This window comes from Aspergillus brunneoviolaceus (assembly GCF_003184695.1).
Source record: "Aspergillus brunneoviolaceus CBS 621.78 unplaced genomic scaffold BO95scaffold_58, whole genome shotgun sequence".
NCBI classification, from domain to species: Eukaryota; Fungi; Ascomycota; class Eurotiomycetes; order Eurotiales; family Aspergillaceae; genus Aspergillus; species Aspergillus brunneoviolaceus.
In genome coordinates, this window is record NW_020290788.1 from 262,654 (window position 1) to 281,359 (window position 18,706).

General features: G+C 48.6%; 6 protein-coding genes across 6 annotated transcripts; 4 read left to right on the plus strand and 2 right to left on the minus strand.

Annotated features, from left to right (window-relative positions):
• Positions 1-123: 123 nt before the first annotated feature.
• Positions 124-4,919, plus strand: ptpA (putative protein tyrosine phosphatase (Pyp1); the record flags this gene model as incomplete). The annotated part of the gene is made up of 5 exons (XM_025588332.1): positions 124-1,539; positions 1,624-1,883; positions 3,423-3,999; positions 4,104-4,175; positions 4,200-4,919. The coding sequence occupies 5 exons, from the start codon at positions 124-126 to the stop codon at positions 4,917-4,919; spliced, it is 3,045 nt and encodes a 1,014-aa protein (XP_025439538.1).
• Positions 4,920-5,665: 746 nt separating this feature from the next.
• On the minus strand, positions 5,666-6,325 carry BO95DRAFT_455383 (uncharacterized protein; the record flags this gene model as incomplete). Its single annotated transcript, XM_025588333.1, has 2 exons — positions 5,666-5,729; positions 5,790-6,325. 2 exons carry the CDS (start codon positions 6,323-6,325, stop codon positions 5,666-5,668), a joined length of 600 nt encoding a protein of 199 aa, XP_025439539.1.
• Positions 6,326-7,230: 905 nt separating this feature from the next.
• Positions 7,231-9,668, plus strand: BO95DRAFT_445449 (FGGY-family carbohydrate kinase). Its single transcript, XM_025587153.1, has 3 exons — positions 7,231-7,655; positions 7,723-8,283; positions 8,395-9,668. Exons 1-3 carry the CDS (start codon positions 7,434-7,436, stop codon positions 9,448-9,450), a joined length of 1,839 nt encoding a protein of 612 aa, XP_025439540.1. The 5' UTR covers positions 7,231-7,433; the 3' UTR covers positions 9,451-9,668.
• On the minus strand, positions 9,610-13,400 carry BO95DRAFT_502802 (calcium/hydrogen antiporter; the record flags this gene model as incomplete). The annotated part of the gene is made up of 5 exons (XM_025591062.1): positions 9,610-10,042; positions 10,098-10,261; positions 10,325-11,242; positions 11,333-13,167; positions 13,241-13,400. The coding sequence occupies 5 exons, from the start codon at positions 13,398-13,400 to the stop codon at positions 9,769-9,771; spliced, it is 3,351 nt and encodes a 1,116-aa protein (XP_025439541.1). The 3' UTR covers positions 9,610-9,768.
• A 1,287-nt stretch (positions 13,401-14,687) lies between these two features.
• On the plus strand, positions 14,688-16,266 carry BO95DRAFT_516709 (proteasome regulatory particle base subunit RPT6; the record flags this gene model as incomplete). The annotated part of the gene is made up of 3 exons (XM_025591842.1): positions 14,688-15,153; positions 15,232-15,907; positions 16,008-16,266. The coding sequence occupies exons 1-3, from the start codon at positions 14,919-14,921 to the stop codon at positions 16,264-16,266; spliced, it is 1,170 nt and encodes a 389-aa protein (XP_025439542.1). The 5' UTR covers positions 14,688-14,918.
• Positions 16,267-18,103: 1,837 nt separating this feature from the next.
• Positions 18,104-18,706, plus strand: BO95DRAFT_216943 (uncharacterized protein). Its single transcript, XM_025581165.1, has one exon. It carries the CDS (start codon positions 18,230-18,232, stop codon positions 18,542-18,544), a length of 315 nt encoding a protein of 104 aa, XP_025439543.1. The 5' UTR covers positions 18,104-18,229; the 3' UTR covers positions 18,545-18,706.

Sequence of the window (18,706 nt, forward strand, 5' to 3'; positions counted from 1 at the left end):
CTGTCAATCTGCTCACCAGGCTAGATTTAATATCGCGATGGCAAAGCAGGTTTATATCTGATCACGAACCTCGACTTTCCGGCTAGAAAGGCAGACTGTCACTCTCTGTCTTGACATAGAATCATGTCGGCTATGACAGGCTCAAGGTCACCTACATCTCCTTGGCCGTCAGAGTGCCAGAATTTGCAGCTTGACCACCCTGCAAACTCAACATCATTTTTCTCTTTTTGTGATACTAACCCTTCATCTCAGGGACCTCCCGGACTTGGTCTCTCGAGTACAGTCTTAGAACGTTCGGGACCTGATCGTTTCTCAATTAATGTGGACAGTCCGGGCAACTTTGGGAACATTGGAGAAGCAGTACCACATGCTCATTCTGCAATATCTTATCCAAGAATTCACCTTGCAAACAATATAACCCTCGATAACAACCTGACTCTTTCAAGAAGTGGACTGGCATTCAATAATCACTTGAAAGAATCCACAAGCCACGGGAATCCACGGAGCCGAGACCTAGTGGTCACAGGTGCCGTTGCACCTTCAGGACAGATGACTTCTATGGACGGGCGTTCCATCTCCCTAGATGAATGTGCAGCGCTTCTCGAATCATCTGATCGTGATATTATGCTTCTAGATGTTCGACCCTACGCTCATTTCGCGAAAGGGACTATCGAGGGGTCTCTCAACCTTTGCATACCGACAACACTGTTGAAGCGCCCTTCATTCGACACGCAGAAATTAGCGAATACTTTCACAGCTGATCATGATAAGAAAAAATTCGCGCGATGGCGGCAATCCCAATACATAATCGTGTTTGATGCCGCTACATCTGATATGAAAGATGCAGGGTCGCTAGCTAATGTGCTGAAGAAATTCACCAGTGAAGGGTGGGGAGGGGAGGCCCGAATTCTACTTGGGGGCTACAAAATGTTCTCATCTCGCTTCCCTCATTTGACCAAGCAACAGCAGCTTCCAGCTTCAGGAGCGTCTACAAAGAAAACACCCAGAATGCATATTGATCTCCCTTCGGCAGCTCCAGTCGCAGGCGGATGTGCTCTCCCCGAGTCATCCCATGCGGCGATACCTTTCTTCGCCAACATCAGACAACACATGGATCTCGTTGATGGTGTTGGACAGATACCTCTACAACTCCCTTCTGATCTTACAGAACTCAAGAGACAACAACTCCCACCTTGGCTACGCGATGTATCGGACGCCTCCGACAAAGGTCGCAAAGTCTCCGAGAGGTTTTTGAAGCTTGAGAAGAGGGAGCTTGAACGCATGAAACGAGCGCTGTCTTATAATAAATCCGACGAGTCCGCAGCGATTGACTGCTCGCCAGAAAGGTATCGCGTTGCCGGTATTGAGAAAGGAACGAAGAATAGATATAACGACATCTATCCTTTTGAACATACTCGAGTGAGACTCCAGAATGTCCCTCCTGGTGGCTGTGACTATGTGAATGGGAACCATTTAAAGGCCGGAAAGAGTGGTAAAAGCTATATCGCCACCCAGGCCCCAGTTCCCGATACCTTCGATGTAAGTGCGATATGTAGTCTCTTCCATCTTTGTCATGTCCCCGGTGGCGAGTGTGGTTGGAAGTTTTGCTCATTATGTCTTTAGGACTTTTGGCGAATGATATGGGAACAGGATGTCCGACTTGTTGTTTCATTGACTGCCGAAGTCGAAAGGGGTCAGGTCAAATGTCATCCCTACTGGAAGTCAGGAGAGTATGGACAATGCCAGGTCAACAATTTCTCGCAGAAGTTGATCTACTTAAATTCTCGAGATGCACCACATATTGAGTTGGAAGGCAGCCAGTTACCCCCCGACGTGAAAGACGACCCAGGTAACCCATATATCGTTGTCAGGCACTTTGGCTTGTCACATTCAGCATACCCATTTCAGCCATTGCGAGAAGTCACTCAATTGCAGTACCCACACTGGCCTGACTTTGGAACAACCTCGCAGCCTACACACCTCCTCAGACTTATCGAATATTGTGATCGGGTTCTCACTACAACGAATAGTCCTGTTCCCGTTACGTTCCAGAGACACGCAGTGGATCAGCGGCCGGTCTTGGTGCACTGTAGTGCTGGGTGTGGACGTACCGGCGCTTTCTGTACTGTTGACACTGTCCTGGACATACTGAAGCGGCGAAGGAGTCAAGGCACAGTGGATGGTTTGAATTCAAGGCTCACTGAGAAACAATGGGATCTCGATGAGGGTCTCGACCTCATTGAGAAGACTGTGGACGACTTCCGCAGACAAAGACCCAGCATGGTTCAGAACCTTTCGCAATTTGTTCTGTGCTATGAAAGCGTGCTGGAATGGGCTGTATCACACATGGGGGAATAGAGTACGATTAGGTAATTTTAGTATCTCTTGGTCATCACTGGATGATGAAATCACAAGGGGTTCTCTTGAAATCATGTTGGCGTGGATGTTTATTATACCTTGTGGGATGTCTTAATCGCTTTCATTCTAGACCTTGGTCGTCGTGTCAATATGTGTTGATGAAAGCATTTTCGGGTGTTGTTTTTTTATTTAGGTCTAGTTGATTATGATGATAGTTTATAAGCTGTGGCTCGGGAATCAAATTAATATTATAGATATACACAGGATATCATTTGAGATCAAAACTTATGGACGCATGGTAATTTCCCTCACGATCTTGTTGATGGAACCAAGATCTTGCAAGTGAAGTAATGTTCTATTAAGGATATATCTGATATTCACACTGTATCTGCATTTAGTCTAAGTGCCACCTGCGATATATATAGGCGTTTCCCCTTGGTTAAAGGGCCGATCTGTCTTAGTGCTTCCGCATCTGAGTTCCATACCGGCTAAAATCTTAAATGTGAGTCTTAAAATCTTGAACTGAGGTTTCTGCCTAGCAGAGAGCCGCGATTTCTGCCTCCGAGATAGTCCCAGGGAGTAACATATTTTGGCTGTGTTGTGGCGGGGTTTCTCTTGTTATACTTTCCAGGCAGCAAGTGACTCTGGTGCCTTATGGGAGACAGGCAGACCCGCCAGCCGTGATTAATCATAGGGATTAATCAATTCTCTCCTTTTCAAGGAGCTTAATCCCTTCGATACGTCCATTCACCCGCTACTCACGAGTAGGTAGGACAGAAGCTTGAGTGCTTGCCTGCTTACTACTTGCCTTCCCCTCCCTCAAGCCAAACACTTCGACCTTTGGTGGCCATGCTTCTGAACCTTCCTACGGAGCTCATACAATGGGTTCTTCGATCCTGTTCTACCCCAACTTTCCTACAGGCGGCAATGTCATGTCGAACCATGTATGAAATTGCGACTCACTGTCGAGAGGTCCTTGTGCACCACCTACAACGAACTCCGGGAGCTCTACCCGCAGACCTCCGTTCTATGCATGCGAAAGAGCTATTTCAACTGCTTTTGAGACAAGCATCACAGCAACTTTATGGTGCACAGTTTCATGCGGACTGTGTCACTTTCAAGCCCTGGACCAGCTCCCTTGACGTGAAGGCGTCTATATTGGTACGTAGGGAGATCCTGACGCTCGCACTTGTTTTTCGAGAACAAGATTGCATCCATCTTTTCCAGGTTATAGGTGGTGGGCTCCGACCCCAAGCTCGCTTGGAGCTTCAGTGGTGTCGGCCAGGTGCTGTTGAAATTCTGAAAACTGCATTTGACGGTGATGATACATTATACATACTTCATCGCTTTAGGCCTTCACTGAACGACAGCGACGATTATGCGAGGCATCCGTTCGTCAGGCACGCCATGCAGCTCGGGACCGATTCGACCGTCTATCTCTCTCGATATTCAATAGAATCTCCCCACGGCCCTGTTCGCATTTGTGCTTTCCCTGATCATGCAGACTACGAGCCTTTGGCTCTGGCGGCCGCGCGCGGAGGCATTTTCGCAATCTCCTGGCAGCATGCCCAGGACATCAGTGACCTCGAGGTAACTTTATATATCTGTTCCTCAGAATCCAACTGCGATATGAGGCCGGGGGTAATCGGTAGGCCTCTCTGTGTCATTGCAGCCAAGGCTGCCGGTGCTGACATAACCTAGAAACTAGCTATAATTCTTGCGTTCTCCACAACAGCAAAAGGCAGTGGTTTGATGGCCATCGGGGCTTACAAGGCAGACTCGCTCGCGGTCTTTACCCTTACGATAGCAGCTCTGTAGTAGGTCTTCGTTTTAACGACAAGTCTAGCCAGTTACTCTACTACTATCGCGCTCAGACGTTATACGGCTCTTTCCAGAGGATTGACATGTCGTCCTTTCCCATACAGCCCACATTGTATGAAAACTCCTGCCCTGTACAGTTCACAGACTCCCTTAGCCTTCTTTTCTCAATCGAGGTTCCTTTCTTTGGGACCCATGAAACTCAGGTCCTAGACGGATTCGCTCGATGTCAATGGAAATACCTGGCTTTCGGCCTAGCAACCCATCGCGAAGAAAAATGGACCGTCGCGTGCTTGTTGACATCCGAAACATTCTGTCGCGCACAGAATTGTCAGCATGTCTTGCAACTTGAGCGTGGACGGCGATTGCCTGATTGGAGCGTCGTTGCACGCCTCTGGGGATTCCAGCATTCGACCAATTCCCTTGGTTGCATAGTTGCTGCTTCAAGGCAAGGGACAAGGCTCGCAGTCGCCAACTGGAAAACAGTCTATGTTTGGGCTCTTGAGCCGAGAGCGCTAATTGAAGAGAACTCCAATGGGTTCTACCCTCTTGCATCACAAGCACAAGATTCCGGCATGATCGAATTACGACCAATAGTATTGTCGCTTGAAGCCGTCTGCTTCCAATTGCATTTCTCTGAGGAAGAAAATGGATTGATAGCAATCACAGATAGGGGCGTCATGTGCTGGGATTTAGGCCCGCGGGGAGGAGGGCGACGACTGATTCAGTATTTCCAATACTAGTCAAATTCTGAGAGCAGCATCTTCACTGACATTTCAGTGCAAGCGAAGACAAACAAACAGCTATTGATGGAACATCTGTCCAGTATTTGATGCGAGACGGCCTCGGGTTCTTGTGTCAGGCAACACCTATCGCCCACTCTCTGCCCGCTAAGCCTCTGTAAGTAGAGCTATTTTGTATGTACATGATTATCGTTTCCAACTCTAGCAAAGTGAGACTCACGGACTCCAGAGTGTTCCAGTTGCTGTGAACGGAGAAATGGGAAACCAAGCTTGCCAAGACCATCTTGTGCAGGCTCGTAGACGCCAAATCTTGGCTGATGCTAGCATTGACTGGAGGAGAAATCTGGGCTACATAGCTTGCAATCTGTCATCTTGGTCTTTAGACTCTGTGACCCCATTGGTAACCTTGTCTGAGATTCTCAGTCGATCAGGGATCTAGCCCAGCTCAGCCAACGAGCTCGATGCTCGCGCTCGGGAGCTGCAGACAACAAACTACGGAACATCTGGTATGGCCCACAGTCATCCTACTCTCAACCTAGCTAGGATGGACTAGAGCCTGCGACGCGCATCCGCGTTGGGAGAGGACGAGGGGGCGCATGACGGTGATGGATATATGATGGGTAAGGCACACGACGTCCTACGGGTGCGGTTTTCCGACAGCTGAGGAGTGAGAGTGATTCACGATGCGTCTGAAGCGGGTAGGTGGCTATTCCGAGTGTTACAAACGAGCGTCGACGCCCGGGGGACTACTGCGCCTCCCCTCCACCAGACATGGCGAGAAATGTGACGATGAGGAAAATCCACCAGTACCTGAGTGATGCAAGTCAGTTCACATAAGGCGCAGAAGACATCGGAAAGAGCTTGACCCACTTCTGGAAAAATGTCTTCTCGACAACTTCGTCTGCGTTCTTTCCGTCCGGGCCGATGATGACAGGTTGATTTAGGTGCGGACGCGGGCCAGCCTCGTTCGATACTAGTTCCACTCGAGGGCTGACCAGAGTCGAGATATTAGCGAATGTAGTAGAGGATACTAGAGCAACGTGGTACAATTCGTCCTCAGAAGGCGAATCGACGTAAAGTCGAAGGACAGGGCGGTTGTCCTCATCTCCAAAGAACGACGACCAGGAAGTAGCGGTCCCGACCCAGTGCTTGGAGCCTGAAGTGTTGATTGCGAAAAAACCGATGCGAACCAAGTCCGACGACTGTTGTGCGTGAGCAAGAGTCGGAGGCGAATAGGTGACCAACTCTGAGTTCATAGAAGTCGAGTTATATGAAATCTGAGCCAGTAAAGAAGGTTCAGAAGCTGCGACGGGCCAGTAGAAGACATCAACAGATGATGGCTGGGGGGCTGGCGAGGAATTGATGACGCTTGAGGATAGAAAAAAGCATAATAGTGATAGAAGCATAGGAGACAAAAACGGCCACATGATGAGCAAAGATGCACTTATAGGAGATAGAAGGAGGAGGAGGAGGAAGGAGGAGGAGAAAGACGGAAGTAAGTAAATAGCTCCAATGACGGGGTAATAGGGAGGAAGAAAGATGTTGGTGAAAGGGAGCAGCTTGCTAGGTGGGATTAATTCAGTTACAGCACCAGCAATAATTATGTAGTTAACATTCCTGGGTACAGTAACTTGGTTTTCAATACAGCTGAGGTCATACTGCGACGCTGTAAGATGTAAGGTATTATTCGGAATGTTACAAGCTTGGGGAAGAACTGGTTGGAAGAGTGTGAGCGATGGTGTATTCATATAACACATACAGTATGTAATATATAGTACAGATGTACAGTATTCCATAGTACAGTCAGTAGATGGTACAGTACAGTTTTGCACACGTCTAGATTTAGGTATCAAACCTCCTAAGTATCGGAACGAGCCTACTACAAGTGATTAAGACAGAGGTTCAAAGTTGCCTAGATAGACTGGCATTTTTCCAATCCACATGGAACCATCCACTGACCATGAACCTTTACCTAATGACCTTGAACTCCAATACCCCAGTCCCTGTCCTTTATCCTGCCCTTTATCCTGCCCTTTATCCCGCCATTTATCCCCGCCCAACCCCACTCCCATGGCTGTTGCTGCTACCATACTGCTGCAGTGCTGCAGCAGCTCCCCTTCCTCCTCCACGCTTAGTCTAGCTGGCAGAGAAATCATCGTAGGCCGTACGAAGTCATAACTTACCCTCCAAATCAGTAAGATAATACAACGTAGTATTGTATGTACCCTTGTACTGTCTATACCTATACTGGACAGCGCATTTGCCCACCCCTCCTGCCCCCCCTCCCCTTCCTCTTCACCTCCCTTCTCTCCTTCATCCTTCTCACTTTTCTGCTGCGACTTTGTTATCTCTTTCCCTCGATCATTTTTTGAGACAATTCGAGCCCCTCGGTAGAGAAAGCCACTACAATCGACATCAGACCTACGTTTCTATACTTCGATGTTTATGTAAAAGCTCAGTCTTACGCCGTCAATTTAACAGAGATATCAGGTTCAATCCGGAATCATCTCAGTCATGGCTTCTCCGGGCTCCCTGCCATACCGTCGAGCCTCACGCCAGAGCTCTAGGCAGGCCTCGAGAGACAAACGGGATGAGATCCAAGTGCACCTGGACCATTACATTGGCATCGATGTTGGCACCGGGAGTGCACGTGCATGTATCATCGATGATAAAGGGGACATTGTCGGACTGGCGTCTGAGAACATCGGCCTCTGGCAACCTCAGCAGGGATACTATGTTCGCCCCCCGCAATCATCTTGCGTGGTCTCTGTGCCCACTTGAGGACTAGGCTAATATGGCTCAGGAACAATCTACCAACGATATTTGGAGATGTATCTGTGTGGCCGTTCAACGGGCTATTAGCCAGCATAATATTGACCCCGAGACTGTGAGAGGCATCGGTTTCGATGCGACTTGTTCATTGTCCGTATTTTCCAACGTAACCGATGAGCCTATCTCAGTCACAAGCCCCAACTTTGACTCCGACTGTAATGTAATTCTGTGGTTGGATCATCGTCCCATCGAGGAAACCGAGAAAATCAATGCTACGAACCACAATCTTCTTCGCTACGTGGGCGGCAAAATGTCGATCGAGATGGAAATCCCCAAGGTTCTATGGCTCAAGAACAATATGCCGAAAGAGCTCTTTGATCAGTGCAAATTCTACGACCTGGCAGATGCGTTGACCAATATCGCCACAGGAACCGAGAAAAGAAGTTTCTGCAGTGTGGTTTGCAAGCAGGGGTACGTTCCTGTCGGTGTGGACGGAAGTGTAAAAGGCTGGCAAGACGACTTCTTGACTGAAATCGGCTTGGGCGATCTAGTCGAGGATAACTTCAAGCGGATGGGCGGTGTTGACGGGGTGGTGAGCCTTGTTTCTTCTGTGACAATTTTTCTTGACGTGCCTACTGTACCCGGAGCAGTAGGATCACTGCGATATGCTTATATCTGACCGACTAACAGATCATTGCTCTAGAATGGCGATTATCTCAGTGCTGGCGAGTTAGTGGGAACTCTATGTGACAAGGCAGCATCCGAATTGGGCCTCCCGTCAGGGATCGCAATTGGCAGCGGTGTCATTGACGCGTATGCAGGCTGGATCGGTACAGTCGGCGCCAAAGTAGAGTTGGAGCCCGGGCAATTGAGTTCCGAAGTCTCGAAGAATGATAAGACCCAGGCTTTCTCACGCCTGGCCGCTGTCGCTGGAACTTCCACGTGCCACCTTGCGATGTCACAGGACCCCATCTTTGTGCCTGGTGTTTGGGGGCCGTACCGCGATACCATTCAGCCGGGATATTGGATGGCCGAGGGCGGCCAATCCGCGACTGGCGAGCTGCTCAAGCATGTCATTGAAACTCATCCAGCATTCAATCAGGCGGCCTCAATCGCCGAGTCCTACAACGCTAATATATATGAATACCTAAACGAACATCTGAAGGAGATGACCCACGAGCAGGAGGCCCCTAACGTTTCTTATCTAGGCCGGCATTTGTTTTTCTATGGAGATTTATGGGGAAACCGTTCTCCTATCGCGGATGCTGCCATGGCGGGATCCGTCGTCGGTTTGACAAGTGATAAATCTGTCGATGGTCTTGCAGTGTTCTACTATGCTACTCTCGAGTTCATTGCACTGCAAACTAGACAAATTGTGGAAACCATGAATAAAGCAGGCCACACGATTACGTCAATCTTCATGTCTGGTTCTCAGTGCCAGAATGATATTTTGGTTAGACTAATAGCATCGGCGTGCGACATGCCGGTACTTATTCCTCGGTATATCCATGCTGCCGTGTGTCATGGAGCAGCGATGCTGGGTGCCAAAGCTGCTAGTGCTGACCCGGACGGCAAGACTGAGGACCTTTGGGAGATTATGGATCGTATGAGCAAACCAGGAAGAAAGGTCGTTCCAACAACCGATGTGAGGGAGAAGGCACTGCTCGACGTCAAATACAAGGTTTTTCTTGAACAATGCTACAAGCAACAGGAGTACCGGGTTCTCGTCGATCGAACCGTGAGCTCATGGAAACCTTAGGTATATTCCCTTACTGATGGGGAGTCTTCCACAGGGGGATTGTCTTGTTGAGCAATTGCAGGCGGCGTCAAATGAGATGGTTCCAATTTGGCGGGACGAATTGTGGTGGTGAGTGTTTCGACAAACATTGATAACACCCATGGTCAGGCTTCTTGGGAAGAGGAAAGGCAAAATAATGCCAATTGATGAGCAGTTCTAGCCAGAAATATGACAAGAGACTGGTAAAATGCGATTTTCTTCTCTCAAGCGACAAAGTACACTCCCAAAGTTCGGCAATTCATCGCGACAACTAATTTGCCAAGGTTATAAAAGAGTTTCTCAGTGGGGCGCAAAGGCCTGGCCACTCGATGCCCGACCGATGGTGTAAAACTTCTCCGACGAGCCTAGACCGAGAGCCAGCGTGTCAAACCGATCAACACCCATTGTCTCTATATTGCTGTAGCCCGATAGATAAAACCCGATGACAACGACAAGATACGTAAGGACGAGAATCGAGCCCTTGAAGTAATTGCTCTTGCCTTCGCCGTGAACATAGGAGAGGAGGAAGACACAAAGGATGACCGAGATCATGTCCCATTGAGGGAAGATTAAGCTGCATGATGTTAGATGGGACACTGAAGCTGGCGCGAAAGTATGAAGAAACGTACTTAAATGTATGACTGAGTAGCTCCGATGGGTCTATCAGGCGAGAATAGATGGCACTAAAAAGCACCAATGCGGGGATTTGCAAGAGGCAGACTTGCAATGCATAGGCCGATCCGATCTCCATAGAAAGCGCTATGTTTCCATTCATGGCGAAGGATATTGCGTTCTGTTGAGATCTGCCGTAAGCAATCCAGCAGCCGGTAAGGGAAGATGATTTCATTGCACATACCAGAAATTCAGTCGTATTGGGCACCAGGGCGAAGAGTGTGATTCCTAGAAACTTCTCGTCCACGTCGACACTCTCTAAAACCACATCTACCGTGTTGACCAAGATTTCAGCAATGATCGCGTACAGTATGGTTGTCACCAGGAGGATTATCGAACTCCTGGCTTTGCTCCAATTCGGCGCATCATGCCCACCGCTGGTGTGAGTATTTTCGAGGCCAACTTCATCGCCTTCATCCAAATGCGACTTTGCCAAATCAGCGGGAGCTTTTGTCGTTTGACGGAGCGAACCCAGTTGAACGGACGGCTTCCGAGACCGGGCTGCGTCACGGGCGGCAACGGTAGCCGCCGTAGCTGCTACCTCAGTTACTCGGCGCACAAGATCTTCATTCTCCTCGCTAGATAAATCCCGGAAATCCTTGAAGCTTGCGTGGTGGTCCCCGGTCGTCGTTTGCGGAGGTACAAGATACGGCGCTGCATTTTTGCCATGCGCGGAGAGGTTGAATTCCCCCGCAGTCTCGGATAGACCGACATGCTTCAGGGATTGCCCTAAAATACGTCTGTACAGTTGCGAATCGCGCACCGAGCCCCTGGATGCAGCAAGGCCACCAATAGCCATTGCTGAGGCTTGAGCGGCATCAAGATTTCGAGACTCGTACGTAGCTTGCTCGTTGGCAAGAGCCGACGCTTTTTTCTCCTCGGATTCTGTGGCCCAAATGAGGGCTGCGTGAGTTCTAAGTGTGAACCATAACCCAATCACGTATGACAAGAACAAGAATAACGCAGCGAACCAGGAGTAAGGCTGTACTGCTTTCCGAAAAAAGCTATCGTTGACAGCTGGTACCTGTGAGAAATAACAGCGACGGCAATCGCTGCCACGCGACTCCTCGGTATCGACGCATAATCGGCAGTTTAGTTCATGCTGAGCTCCTCATTAGCAGTGAGCAAAGGCAGAGTTTGAGGGAATGAACAGAGTTAAATGTGAATAGGGTATGAAGGTAACCATGCTTACGCTGCCGTAAATCTGATAAAATAGTGTTGGTCCAAAAGCGGCAATGACGGCAAACATCAACATTGTGGAAGTGACACCGGCGGATTTCACATTAAATCGTTGTGTTTTGCGTTTGATAGCACCAAAGCACATCGAGAGGCCCGGGAGAAACAAGATGCCTGCAAATATGCTTCCGATAAGACTGCCTTCTACTAATTGACCCTTTCCCTCAGTCAGGGCCACACAGTAAAGGTAGACCTCGACTACTGTGGAGAAGAAGGCATTAACAGCAGCGCCCATGCCCATAGACGACTGAGCTGAAATCGATGCAACAGCCTGTCCAATGAAGTAAGCCAAAGGGATGATAGAGACAAGAGCCAGGGTGAAGATAAGGCCCGGATGAGTGATGGCCGTTTGGAGACCCAGGGTCTTGCTGAGAAGAAAGTAGTCAAAGATAACAAATAAGACAACACCCAGTAGGTTGATGAAGAAAATATTCGTTCCGCCGACCGTGTATTTCCAGTATCGCAGACCAGCTGCGCGATAAGTGCACAACAGAACAGACGAGGAAGAACCGGGACTAACTCTGGTATGCGCTGTATCAGAATGATACGACAAGGCCAGAGGGTGCCGGCGAAGGTGATCAAACAGAATGATGGTAACACGTCCCATAGGTATCCAGAAAACAAGCAACCAACAAAGAAGCGAGACAATGAGCATGAGTGGTCCTACAAGGAAGTAGAAGAAGACGAAGAATACCACGCGGCCAAGCGTCCACTCGCCACGGCCGAACAATCGTCGCTTCGGCTGGGTAAGGGGGCTCTCTCTCGAATGGCCTCTTTGTGTTCGGCCTAGCAGGCTATCTTGTTCACTGGCCGAATCGACACTGTTTCTCCTTCTTCCAACCAGGGACCGGTCGCGTCGAGGACCGAAGAATAGTCTACCATGTTCAAGGTCGCCGTTCTGCCATTGTTCATACTCGCTAATGCTGCGACCCTCCCCCTCATCTTCCTCGGCGTAATTCTCATCCGTATCCAGGCGGACAAAGGAGCCGAAGGGGTAGATTAGATACCAAGAAAGACCGGAGAAGACTCGTCCGTATTCCACTGCACTGGGCGAGTATGCGAAAATGAAGCATGCGATAGCCCCTGTCAATGCAGCCAAAGCTAGCCACCACCCGAAGAACAGGGTCCACAGGAGGTTGACGAAGAATAGGAGGGTACTCACTCGACCGCCAGGCGAAGAGTGGATGTCCCCCTCAGCTGTTTTCTCCACGGAGCGACTCTTCTTGTACAAAGCGGGTTTCCACAATCTGATACCGAACGGATGCGTTTCGTTAATTGCTTGCTGTCGATCCTTCAGTGTGAAGCTTTCAGCATCACTCGACGCCGCCTCGTCCTCCTCACTGTGAATACCTTCCCCAGTTTGGCTGCCGGTCTCAGATCGCTGAACAGAAGGCTCCGGCCCAGTCCCTTCCATGACAGAATCAGGTGAAGCAGTATCATCCTCACCATCTACGTCTGAGCCTGCTTGAGCCAGGGGGCTCACTCGGGCGTTCAAACGTCGTCGCAAGGTTGAGCTTTGCTTTCTCAGAGGGCGAATCCTTGGCGATGCCTGCGGATTGGAGCCTTGTTGCTTAGCAATATCCTCTTCCACCTCCTGTACATCGTCATCTGTAGAAAACTCCTGTCCCTTATGAGGAACTTGTCGCTTCGAGGATATACGGCGCGTTACTGATGGCTTTCTGAGTGGGCCCGATGGTGACTGGGAGGTAAGAACGCGACTTGAACCCTCGGGCTGGCTTTCGTCGGGTCGTAGGTCGTTGTCCGTTTTCGCAGAAGAATCCATGGTACCTGCTGCATGTGAGTTGATTTCTTGGATAGGAAAGAGATGCAGAAATTCTAGCGTTTTTGGGTTGGGGTGACGCACCGTAGTCTCTTCGGGTATGCCCTGCATTCCTCTGTTGACGAATGATTCCTGACATATCCTCGTTGGTCAGGTTCCAGGAGGACTCAGTCGGAACGCAGAGGTAAGGGTCCTGCTCTTCGTCTTCCTCCACCTGGTCGTGGCGGTGTCGTTTGTCAGACATCCCTCTGCCAACTTCTCGCTTATAAGTGACACAAGAATTGAGAGAGAGAGGGGGGGGGGGGGGGGCTGGGCAATTATGGAAAGGGAATAGTTCGGGAAAAAGCACTGATGAGAGAATGGCCTGTACTTAGAACAGCAGCGACAAGAAGAACAGGGCTAGAGAGCAGGGAAATAAAATGATTATCAAAACAATTATGATCTAAGGCGTCACAGAGAAAGTCACATATTGTTTCAATGTGAAAGAAAAGAGAAAAACAAGAATCAAGGGTAGAAATAATAGCTGACTGTGGAGGGGAAAGGGGGAGTAGAAGTGATGGTAATCAACTGAAGTCTTGGTACAGTACTGAGTAGTTAGCAGCTAACTTAGTGAGATCATGAGATACAGCCTCATTGCATCCCCGCAGTCAGCTGAGACCTTGGGACATCATCGAGTCACGGGGAATATTACAAACGAGCCGAACAATGATTAAGGAACTAACTAGTACTTGGGTAACTTTATAAGTTGCTGGATATCGTGAAAGTGGCAGACAGGGAGACTAGTTGGAAAGGGTAAGACAGAGGGTGTGGAATAATGCACAAAAGAACCAACGTTCAGACAAACACTTTAGTTGAAGTTGAGTAAACAGTGGTTAAGTTAACTAGCTACCTGTAGTTACAGTACGAGTACAGTAAGTACGTCACACTCAATTTACTCTACGATTGACTTCTCAACCGGGCAAACCGGGCAATCACTGGGCACCCAGCAGTCCATGACCCACAAATCCACATACTACAGTAACCTCACGCTATAACAAATCCCGATTAAACAAATTTTTGCCATATAACGAATTCTAGAACCGACAGATTAATTCTTCCATATAAAATTTGTTATGTTACTTTATAACAAAGTTCGTAAAATGATTTGTTTCTACATACAAGGTTTGTTATATCGATTGAGTATAATTACTTATTTAGGGACTTTTTGGAGATTTTTAAGGATTTTTTAAAAGAAAATCTGGAGATTTGAAAAGAATTACTTAGTCAGTATACTCATCAGTATACTCATCAAGACAGCCTAGATCACGTGAAAGATTTTTTTTACATACATTCGATAAAACGAATATCTCGATATAACGAACAAAGGGGCCGTCTCAATTAGTTCGTTATAACTATCGTGAGGTTAGTTACTGTATTCTTTTATGTAAGCTTTGCTGTGGCTGATGAACGGGTTGTGGCGGGTGTGCTTTGGGGCGGCGGCGGCGGCGTTCCTGTCGACGAGGGCGGACAAGGGCGGACAAGCTAAGCTACACACGCAAGAGCGAGCTCATCCTCACCCTCCATCCGCTGTTCTCTTGTATTGCACTGTACACATCTCTTCTCTGTTACTCTTCCTGCTTGATTGCCCCACACTCTATCTACTTCGTCTTTCCCCCAGATTTCGGCAGAAGATATATCAAACTTTCTTTTCCATCTCATCGAAACTGATAGACTCCACCCCAGTTCTGCCTTGCCGTGGCAGCACTATCTGTCGTCATCCATCATGGCGCTCGACAATTACTACCGCAACAAGATTGAGAGCATGAAGCTCGAAATCATTCAAGGCCAGGCTGTTCTCAGACGACTTGAAGCACAACGGAACGATTACAATTCGCGGGTACGTCTACTCAGGGAGGAGCTAGGCCTGCTTCAGCAACCCGGCTCCTATGTTGGTGAGGTAGTCAAGGTCATGAGCACCAAGAAGGTCCTTGTCAAGGTCCACCCGGAAGGCAAATATGGTAAGCAAGATCTCCGCATCATGCACATTGTTGATTTTGATATGTTCATTACATGCTGACTCTAGCGTCTCTCTGTAGTTGTGGACATCGCCGATGGTGTCGATATCAGCAAGTTGACGGTTGGAAAGCGAGTTGCGCTGTTATCCGACTCGTACAAACTGGAAAAGATGCTACCCTCCTCCGTCGATCCGCTGGTGTCGCTAATGATGGTCGAGAAAGTACCTGATAGTACGTACGACATGATCGGTGGTCTTGACCAGCAGATCAAGGAAATCAAGGAGGTGATCGAGCTGGGCTTGAAACACCCGGAGCTGTTTGAGTCGCTTGGTATCGCACAGCCCAAAGGTGTTCTTCTCTATGGCCCCCCGGGAACCGGCAAAACGTTACTTGCCCGAGCTGTCGCTCATCACACCGACTGCCGGTTCATCAGAGTCAGTGGATCGGAATTAGTGCAAAAGTACATAGGTGAAGGAAGTCGCATGGTCCGTGAGCTTTTTGTTATGGCCCGAGAGCATGCCCCGAGTATCATCTTCATGGACGAGATCGACAGTATTGGGTCCAGCCGGATAGACTCGGCGGGGTCGGGTGACTCGGAGGTACAACGGACGATGCTGGAGCTTCTTAACCAGTTAGACGGGTTTGAACCTACGAAGAACATCAAGATCATCATGGCTACTAACCGACTCGATATTCTGGATCCGGCCTTGCTGCGCCCTGGTCGTATTGACCGCAAGATTGAGTTCCCACCGCCGTCGTGAGTTGCTGACCCTTGTCCTGCGATTTTCTGTTGCTACCACTGTTCAAACATTTGTGTTTCACCACCAGTTGGCTGACCAAGATCTTTACTATGACAGAGTGGAAGCTCGTGCCGACATTCTACGGATTCATTCGCGGTCAATGAACTTGACCCGAGGTATCAACCTTACGAAGATTGCCGAAAAGATGAATGGATGCTCTGGAGCCGAGCTCAAAGGAGTGTGTACGGAGGCGGGCATGTATGCACTTCGGGAGCGACGTGTGCACGTCACTCAGGAAGACTTTGACCTGGCTACTGCGAAGATCCTCAACAAGCATGATGACAAGGAAGTCGCAGTGTCGAAACTCTTCAAGTAAATGGAAGGGTACTTTTTACTAGGATTCCCTTTCACCGCCCACCAGGGTGGTCGTGATGGCTGTCCAATATATATGCCATTCGCCTTGGATGGGCTCTCGCAGGAGCTTCAGGCCTCTGCTTGTTGTCGCCAAGTCACGACCAGATGGTGTTTGGGGGAAGTCTCTCGGTCAAATGCAAGCAAGGAGTGATGTATATTGACACGGTATGTTCACCAAGATCTTCAGTTGAAGCAATTCAAGATGCGTGTACTCTGTAGCGTTAGTCTATATTGTAATCTTTAGGATCATGCCCATTCACAAGGGTGAGCAGTGAGGCAGGAATAAACCGGGACCATGAGGGTGGTCCACATCCCTTATTTGCCTCGCAGCGTGCTGTGAGTCACTGACTCCTGTCACGTGCAGCTCTGCAGGTATCCTTAGTATTCACATAGTACTGAGCATATAAATAAATGTGCATTGCAAGCAATCTCGACAGACCCGTGTAGCTAATGCGTTGTATGCGTTGTATGCATCTACACGCTAGGTCTAGGATGCAGAAATACCAGGGCGACGATCAGTGGGCATTAATTGTGCTTGGCGACATTGCGAGGGGGTTCAAAAACTAAGCAGAAATTGTCGACATTGCAATCATATTGCCTTCAATCTGGCTTGGCACAATGGTGGATGACAAGTTGGCTAGTTACTAGGTACGGAGTGGTTAGCCAGTTTGCGGTGGCCTGATGGTCTTTTACAAGTAACTAGGTATATGCAGTAACCTTAAATGTTCTCTGTAGTAGACGTGTGCATACAATGGGTCAATAGCCAGTGAGCAGGGATAGATTTGCAGCTGTACAGAGTACCAAGTGCAGTCATTGATTAGCTTAGTTGCTATATCCGCTGAACATATACGGAATTCAATTGAATAAGAATTCAGTGAAGGATCACATTATCTAGATTTTCTTCATCGATTATGCCACTGCTCTGGATACTGTGTCGGGGCCATCAACTCGGTCGGCCCCCCATCCGTTCGCCCCGGGCTTGGAGAAGGGGAGGTGGGGTCCATCGACTCCATCCATAACAACTCCCTCCATCGGTAAGCCTGTTGATCGCCGCCTCATCGTAAGGTGAGGGTGCGCGTGTGACCAGCCGGTATTTCCTCTCAATTTACTCCGTACCTACTCAGAATTTCTTGTTGTTGCTTTTCCGTTACCTCTTTTAGCTTTGCTCTTTCCTTCCTTTGCAGTTCGCCTTCCCAATCACAAATTGCCAGATTGTTCATCCCCACTCTTGTTGAAATATTTGGCATACATGTACAGTACTCCGTAATACTCAGTAGTTACATCCTTAGTAACTCATACTCTACACCCAGATGTACAGCACACAGACACTGCACAGACATTCTACGAAGACAATTTAGTGAATACTCTATGTACCGGAGTAAGTTGATGTCTTGGCCGGTAATGTGTATAGAGTAGGGCCTCGGCTTTCAGTGGGGCGGTCCAGATCCCCGAGCAACATCCCCTAAAGTCTGATACTCAGTACTCCGTTTTAAGTAGTAATACTGTAGAATGTACTGTACTCCGTGCTTCGTACGGGTCGACCTACTCATTAGTTTAGTGGGTCCGAGCCCTGGGATGGGACGGAGAAATTGAAGCCGTGAACGAGGGCCGGGGTGTCTTGTTGTCTCCTGAATCATGCAAGTCTGCCGAATCTTCTTCCATACTCATGGTCACTTTAGGTAGAGCGAGTACCCGTACTGTACAGTTCGTATCGACTGAGAAGTAACTTTCTGGATGAAGTATTTATACGTACTAGATCAATCTAGATTAACCATCCCCTGCTTCCCTTGTGCCCGGTAGGCATACAAAGACTATAATCTTGTACCAGACCGGTAGTACATGGTATACATCGCATGCATGAATGCCATCTTCCCCCGAATTCGCCGATACAGCAACTATTAGATAGAGTACTCCACTAGTCAGTCATGTGCATGTACTTACTGCACAGTACATACTGTACATACGACGGAACTCTCAGTGTTCCTAGACTAACTAAATTCAATCATGGTTATACACCGTTGGATGGCAATATGAAAATATGTCGGACAATCTCTCGGTCAGTGGATGTCGTCGTACATACGATGGCAACAGGTGTCCGGTATATCTATGCCTCCCTCCTGCTTCTACTGTTCTCTGTCTCCCTTCTTTTCTGCTCTCTTATCCTGGACATCCTCCACCCTCTAACCCATGAACCACTCGAAACCCTCACTTTATCTTTGATATACCTTACCAACGCTTGACATAGTTCGCTGATCGTCTCTGTTCGTACTGGTAAATCGGAAGCTATCCATTCTCGTGAATAGCTTCTAGAGATTGTTTCTTGTTATACTTAGCCAGTCACCGCCACTTTTCTTCCACTTCCACTTCTTCTTCTTCTTCTTCTTCTTCTTCTTCTTCTTCTT